The sequence below is a fragment of the Physella acuta genome, unplaced genomic scaffold (genome assembly GCF_028476545.2).
Source record: "Physella acuta isolate Inbredline_101_S28 unplaced genomic scaffold, ASM2847654v3 ptg000579l, whole genome shotgun sequence".
NCBI classification, from domain to species: Eukaryota; Metazoa; Mollusca; class Gastropoda; family Physidae; genus Physella; species Physella acuta.
This window is the reverse complement of record NW_026732098.1, coordinates 1184121-1192549: the sequence shown is the minus strand read 5'-3', so window position 1 is coordinate 1192549 and position 8429 is coordinate 1184121. Positions and strand designations below refer to the sequence as shown.

The 8429-nt window shown below is 37.1% G+C and overlaps 1 protein-coding gene across 1 annotated transcript; it reads left to right on the top strand.

Moving 5' to 3' along the window:
- The first annotated feature begins 5333 nt into the window (after positions 1 to 5333).
- Positions 5334 to 6440, top strand: LOC131947022 (FMRFamide receptor-like). The gene has a single exon (XM_059308105.1). It carries the CDS (start codon positions 5334 to 5336, stop codon positions 6438 to 6440), a length of 1107 nt encoding a protein of 368 aa, XP_059164088.1.
- The last annotated feature ends 1989 nt before the right edge of the window (positions 6441 to 8429 follow it).

Below are 8429 nucleotides of genomic sequence, written 5' to 3'. Positions count from 1 at the left end.
ATTGCTACTCAACAGAGATAAGCGCAATCACTTGTCCACGACTTAAGAAAGTAAGAAACCACTGTACTGCAAAACCCACCTAAATAGAAAATGTCTTAGATCTGTGTTTTAATACAAATGTGTACCTCGTCGCGAGTTAGGACCTGTAGGTAGTCTGTTACTACTCTATATCTAAAAACAATAAAAAGATAACATGAATTTTACTTGTTCAATTTCTTGGTTAACTGTATTGGTTGCATCTTGTTCAATTTTGTTAATATTAATTAACCTAAAGGGTTCAAATGTAACAAATAAAATTGTGACTAAGTTTCCGAGTGCGGGTATGCGGACACTAGTTAAAGTATATATCTATTTATATTTATAGAAATGAAAGTATGTTTATCTGTTTGTCCTATATGAATTACTACATCTTTTTCATCGGATCGCCATAAAACTTTGTGAACAGAGTTTTTTCCAGGAATCTATTCGGGGGGGGGGGGGGGGGGGGGGGGGGGAAAGCAGAACGAAACGGAATTCATATAGAAAAAAAAATACTTTTAACAGTGTCCGCACGCCCCCCCCCCCCAACACGCCCCCCCCCCGGAAAGATTTCGCCAGGGCGGCGTCCTAGCAGGAAGCAGAGGCGTAGCAACCTATTCCGGCGCCCGGGGCGAACTATCAATGTTGTGCCAACCCTATTCAAACGCTGGCAAAAAGGCGCCCATCCCTACATACACTCCTCTATATAAAATAATTGAGGATATCAGTCATGTATAAATCTGTTTTCTTAAATTTTAATGAAGAATGAGGATTTTTTAAAAATTGTCTACCCCTTTTGGCGCTCATTAAAGCTCATTTTAGATACAGTTTTGCATTATAAATATAAAAAAATACGGGGGGGGGGGGGGGGGACGCCAAATTGAAAGTTTGTCGCCGGCGGGAGGGGGGGGGGCGCCAAATTGAAAATTTGTCCCCAGGCGCCAGGAATGGTGCTACGCCTCTGAGATTCAATGATAAAACTACACCAGGTTCAACCGCCAGCTCCCCGGCCAAGACCCACCTCGGGCGACACTACGGTTTAGATGGGTTACTATAAATGTTCACTAAGTAGAATAATGAGCGCCCGCCGGCGCCCTGGCAGTTGGCGACAGCGAGCGCCCCGGGCTCTACCGAGAGTGACTCTTTAAAGAGCACCCTACAATAGGGACACGGCGGCACACGACATTTTATAATTAAACCGAATTAGGGGCGCCCCTGCGGAAGTATAACCAGTGGCTCCCTGGAGCACCAAGGGACGCGTCTCTAACACATGGGCGGTCGCAATGTGTGTTCTACCTCACTATTACAGAGGTTGATTAACGTACACTCAAGGCTTTCATACAATGAGCCTTGGTGCGTCTAGGCGGCAGTGTGGACAAACCCGCGCCCCAAAAAAAAGAATATGTGGGTTTGTTTGTTTAAGCATTACCAAAGATTTCATTCGTTTGTCATTCAAATTTGAGAAGCTAATGCTAATACCCATGTGGTGGTTTCTGCGAAAAAAAATTCGATTTGGTGGCGCCCCGGCAGGGTTCTATTTAGCTCCCCGGGTTTTCCCGTGAGTACTATGGTACATTTGTTCGTTTTAATAATTGCGAAACGCTATGAATATGATGGGCTACCATAATCGCTCACTATACCGAGTGAGGCGCCTTCCTACCTAGGCCCACCTACCTACATACCTAACTCCCTGCCTACGTACCTACCTATCTACTAACCTGCCTGCGCTGCTGCCTGCCTACCTACTTTCCTACCTACCGTTATTCCTGCCAAACTGCTTTCCTTCCACCCCGCCTGTCTACCCACCTCACATCCTACTTACACCCACACATATCTTCGTATGTATATATGTATGTGTTAGTGTTCTCTAGGACTATGTATTTTTACATTTTTGTTGTTACGTAGAACTATTCAGTATAGAGGAGTTTCCTTTTTTTTTTGACGTTGTAACTGCCGCTAAAATATTCTTTTTTGTATGTGTGCATAAAATAGTGTAGGTTTATTAACAAAAGTAAATTTTAGTATGTATTTAAGTATATATAATCATTTTCGTCAAGCCAATGTGTTCATAATCTTAAATTTAAAAACCCATGAAACTCGATAGCCAAAGATTTAGAATGAGAATAATTGCTATTTAACCAGAAACACCTATTCTAATTATTGTAATATTTTTTAAAATAAATATACACAGAGATAGATTGTTTTCTTATATAATTAATTTAAAAAAACAACTGTATTTCATAACGAAAATTAACACAAAATACATTCGAATAGAAACTGTCAAGGGAGACTACTCTAATATTTGTAGGAATAATAGTTTTTATTTAGAGTTTTTTTTTTATTATTAGAAGAAAAGTTAATCATGTAGGTTCTATAAAAGATTACCTTGCATTTAAAAAAAAAATATATTCGATAGGTTTAGAAAGAGAAATAGTCAAAATTATTTATTATATTCATTAGTTGCTTTTTTTTAATAATATAGTACACAGACCTGTTTTAATTATTTTTTAAAAATCTTATTTTAATTAATAAATTATAAATGAAGATCGAGGATCTATATTTTTTTAAAAATAGTTTAACTGTCCCTAAACAATTGTATCAATCGCTGAGAAATTAAGAATTAATAATTACGTTTAACGCTTTATTAATTAAACTAGTTGAATTATTTCCGTTTTGATAAACTCTCTCTCTTTATAACTACTAACGCTTTATCATTGAGTTTCTCGAGAGAAAAATACAGGAGAGCGGTAGTTATCATTGACTCTGTCATTGATAATTTCATTGAGTCTTTCATAGAAAAGAGTGTTTGATCGGCTGCTATTAATTTGGGTTTTAAGATCAGTCTAGAAAAGTAGGGTAATTGTTTATGTAAAATGTGCCCCGTGGAATAAGATTTGATTTAATATTTCAGTACTGCCCTTGTATGTAAGCTGATCTAAAAATTTGCAAAGGCATCTCATACAGATGCGCACATTTTTGGGTGAACTGCGTTAAAAACTCGATGCAAATTATATGGGGGAGTGGGGGGGGGGGGAGAAGCTTAATAAACGTATTGAAAAATAAAGAGCATTTATATGAGTCAAGATGATTAGCACATAAAGATGTACTTAACAAACATACACTTAAATACCTCGGGTAAATTTATAGAAAAACACTGTGGATAAGAGTAAAACAGTTTCCAACAGATGAGTAAACGAACATCAGAAACAGGAAAAACTAGAGTTGTTTGTGTACAACAGAACTAGAGCTTTTGAAACAGGTAAAACTGATTATTGTTTTAACAATTACCAGTAAAGAGCTGTGTCATCAATACAGTTATCTAACCCATACCTTATCATTAAAAAATGAAATGACCTGAAAGGTAAGAACAATAATTTAGTTGAAAAATAATTTAACTTTTTTTTTTACATTTATTTTCCATTTTAAAATAATAACATGTACAGCGATCTATATACTTACAGACAAGGCGAACAAAAAAAAACGTATTAAACAATGTCAAATAAATTACAAGAGGCATAATATTGTGAGTTATTAATACGTGAGAGATAAATAGACATCAAAATGTTGATATGAGGTAAATATGTGCATACAAGGAAAAGAAACGAGTTTAAAAAAGTTGCAAATAGTCAAGTATTACTAATGAAATAGGACTAAACCTAACAAGCATGACATGAGCAAGAGGTGAAACGTTAGCAACCTTACAACTAGAAATCTATTTAAAGTAGGATGGAGCTGCCGTGAATTTCCCCCGGGTTTTGTCCCTTTTAGTGGGCAGAGAGTGATTCGATAGGTTGGTGTATACATGCTAAGGGCACATAACCGAGTTTTTTATGGGACGGTTGAATATTTAAGCAGTTTTCTCCCCTTTTATCTTACATAATCTCCCCTAAACTTTTTCGAATAATCTTATATAACACTACGGGGATGGCAACTTGGGATATAGATTTAATTTTAAATCAGTTTTTACATAACTTACACTTTTTAAAAATATAATAGAATCTCGTAGAAAAAAGAATTGCGCACCAATTGAACGGTAAACATTATGTGTAAAATAGTGCGGAATATAAATTCATACGCGTTTTTGAGAAATCGGAAATAGCGTAAATCATTACTTCCGGTCAACGAAAATTACTCAGAATTTGACAGACGGAGGAAAATTAGATCTTTTACTTATATGGGACATTTCGTTTATCTATGTGAAACAGTACTTAAGTTATAGCCTTTTGAAAAACCAAAAGTAGCATAAGTTCCACTTCTCAAGAAATCTAGACCAAACAAACAAACTGTAGCCAGATAAACTCTCAAATCTAGACCAAACAGACAAACTGTAGCCAGATAAACTCTCAAATCTAGACCAAACAGACAAACTGTTGCCAGATAAACTCTCAAATCTAGACCAAACAGACAAACTGTTGCCAGATAAACTCTCAAATCTAGACCAAACAGACAAACTGTTGCCAGATAAACTCTCAAATCTAGACCAAACAGACAAACTGTGACCAGGTACACATCACTCATAGAACGCCAGCAAACACAATGGGTTGTCTAAACATAAACAAGTATCGATCGAATGATAATTCTGTATGGTTGCTGTTGTCTCACACATATCATCATCATATTGATTCATTTTTGCTACAAGGATACACAGCAAACAAAAAAAATCATCATCATATTGATTCGTTTTTGCTACAAGGATACACAGCAACTAAAAAATCTACGCCCGTCTGTCATTATAAAAAGTTTGTACTTTAATTATTTGCTTCATACAAAATTGATTATCAGTTAATTATAGAATACCAGCTTTACAAAATATACGACTTATCTTGTAGTTGATATATAATTTACAGCAATCGGCGCTGTTCAGTCGACATTAATTAGCGTCGGTAGATGATGTCACATTATAATTACAGTAAATACCAGGGAAATGTTTAATGAGTCATTTAATTTAAGAACTCGCAATATTTGAACTTTAAATCACGAACAAGAGTAAGCCCACTGCAGTTAAACTTTTTCAAAGGATGTTGACAAATATACAACATAGATCTATGTTCACAAATTTATAGTAGGGATCTATGTTCACAAATTTATAGTAGGGATCTATGTTCACAAATTTATAGTAGAGATCTATGTTGACAAATTTATATTAGAAGTCTATGTTGACAAATTTATATTAGAAGTCTATGTTGACAAATTTATATTGGAAGTCTATGTTGACCGGCTGATGATCGGCTGATTGGTTATCACGAGTCACATGATCAGAATTTCTGTCCAAACATTGCCAGATAATTCTATAAAACATTTTTAGAAAACTTGCCATGGATGTTATTTACATGTTCGACAACTCCAGCAGTAGTTTTAAAACTTCTGACGTCAGCGATTCACACGTCACTTCCGTTCATGTAAACAACATCGTGATTAGCTCCCCTGGTTCACAAACAGCAGACGACTTGCAGACGGTGGACGACATCGACGCGATAGTTTTCAACGTGCTCGACATTTTCTTTAACTGTTTCCTCATCCACGTCCTGAGCCTGCTGGGGGTTGTGGCCAACGTCTTGAACATTGTTGTCCTGTCGCGTCATGGCATGCAGGAGTCCACTAACATTCTGCTCATGTCGTTATCGGTCAGTGACCTCTGTTCGTCTTTTGTCCAACCCTTCCGTAGGCTCAAGTGTTTAGTTTCTCAGTTCGACGTCCCGAGTTCGATTACAATCCGGGCATTCACGTTTGTCTACATTTACCCGATCACCGATTTTTTCGAAGCCATCAGCATTTGTCATGTAACTGCTATCTCCATCGAAAGGTTTGTAGCCGTCTGCTTCCCCCTGAGGGTGTCTCGTGTCTTTACACCGTCCCGCGTCTGCTGGCTGGTCGTGTGCCTGTACGGCTACACCCTTGGGATGTACCTGCCCATTGTATTCCGTCTGACCTACGCAGAAACCTATGACGTCACATTCAACGTCACGGTCGGTCTTGTCGCGATCAGTCAATTTTATCAGGAGAATTACGGACCGCTGAACATCTACAGCAACTTTTACCTCAACAACGCTTTCACGACCCTGACCTTGTTGATCATTCTCTTCTGCTCTGTCGTCATCACCGTTCAACTCACCAGCAGAAGAACTAAACTACTCAAAGTCAACTCAGAGCAGACGTCTAGCAACAAGCGCGCGCAAGAACGTAAGGTGGCCAAGATGTTGCTGACCGTGTGCCTGGTGACGCTGTCGGCCTACCTACCAACAGCTGTCATCTACATGTGTCTGCTCTACGCCAACATCACAGTGCTGTCCTCTGACAACTTGTATTTCCTGCTGGAGACTATCATCGGAAACTTGTACCAATTCGTGGCTTCCGTCAACTTTCTCATCTACGTCACAATGAGCTCAAAATTTGCCAGAACGTACACACAATTGTTTTCTTGACTAGATTTTAACCACATTTTATTTGCATTTCTTTAAATTCTCATTCTTTTTTTTTTTTTTACGCTACTCCTAAAAACCACTAAAGCATATCTTTTGTAGAACCGAGTACAATATTTTTTCTAGAAATATGAATACACATGAGAACAGTTTCGGTTAGAAAGACGAAATTTTACAAATAAGTAAAAGCTCTTGTTCTCTGCTTTCTGTCAAACTTTTAAATTAATTTCCGATCAGTGGAAATCGTACTTTACGCTAATTCCGATTTCTGAGACAACTCACAAGAATTTATTTTTAACTAGTTTCCTCTGTCTTCGTCCATCATAGTCGGAAACTTGTGAGCGAAATTTCGAGCTCTTCTACAGGACCTATTTATAGCAAACTTTTCACGTAGGTCAAGACTCGAAGACAATGTATTGTGACAAAAAATATTACTAAATTAAATAATTAATTAACTCTATCTCTATGAACATTAATCAAGGTTTTCTTTATTAAGTTCTAATGTTCCTCTCTGTTATAATTACATTGTTTGCTGTTCATTTGGTGTGCAATTCATTTTTATGAAAAAACATTTCAGTTCTTTAATTTTTAAAATTTACAATAGAATTGCATGACTGAAAACCATTGCGAACCTAATGAACGTGATGATGCGTGTCTAATAATGCGGAATAGTTTGATAAGACACCCTACTAATTTGGATACAATTTTAATTAATTTATAAAAACTAATCAGGCAACCAATTAAGTCAAATTTAATGTCATGTTGCATTGTCTTCATGTCTTTACCCACGTGCCAACTTTAAAACAAATCTGTCAGTGAGAAGTGTCCGAAATTTCGTACAGACGTTTAGGGTCGTCCATAAATGACGTCACACTCGTAGGGGGGAGGGGGGATCCGGAATTTTGTGATGGTGTGTGATGAGGGGGAGGGGGGGGGGTCTAATGGTGCGACGTCACACTTTTGCATCATAAAAAAGCAATGTTAGAAAACGAATTTTAGACGTTTTACTAAATTGCAACAGGAATTTATTAAAATCCCCTATTTTGATAGAGTTCAGACAACATATTGGAAAAATATCGATGTTAAAAAAAAATTCAATTGCAATTTTAAGGGGGGGGGGGGTTGTAGGCTGAGGTTTGACGTCATTTTAGGGGGGGGGGGCTGGCTTTTGTGACGATGTGGGACGGAGGGGAGGGGGGGAGGTAAAATTTGTCCAAAAAAGCGTGACGTCATTTATGGATGACCCCTGTCGATCTAGACAGACAGATTGTCGACAGAATAAGCAAGTTAAAAAAAAAATCTTGTAAAAATAGAATCTCGTAGAAAGAAGAATTGCGCTCTAAGTGAACGCCAAACAAAATGTGTATAATAGTGCGGAATAGTATTAGTACTTTATAAATACACATGCGTTTTTTGAGAAATCGGAAATAGCGTAAATTAGTACTTCCGGTCAATGGAAACTACCCAAAATTCGACAGAACGGGGAAGTTAGATCTTTTACTTACTTGTGAAATTTCATTTATCTATCTGCAATAGTACTCAACACAACGCATATATAGTCTAGCCGTTTCGGCTAGGAGTTGCTCTAGTCTTCAGTACCCATGTCAAAATTTCAAGTTTAACTCAGACACTACATAGAGTGTTAGAACAAATTTCACCTTTTTTTAAAGCGGCAAATAAACAGCCAATAAAACAAAATACAATTTGAAGAAAGCACACTGAAGATTAGTGTTAACACGATTTCAAAAAAATAAAAACACTAGAAATCCACAACCAAAATTATCACTCAAGGTAATGACCTCTGGTTGAATGCAAACTTCTCATCGACAAAAGACTGCTTAGAAAAGGGAACCTCTTACCTATGGGGACGATTACTTTCGGAATAATTAATAAGAAGAAACAATATTTGAATGATAAGCAGGGTAAAATTGTGTAGGGAAACTTTTATAAGCAAAACAATTTGGTGAGCAGCTTTTGATGTAAAACATTTAG

Excerpts from the sequence above, each read along its gene's own strand:
- LOC131947022 (XM_059308105.1), top strand. The coding sequence starts at position 5,334 with ATGGATGTTATTTACATGTTCGACAACTCCAGCAGTAGTTTTAAAACT.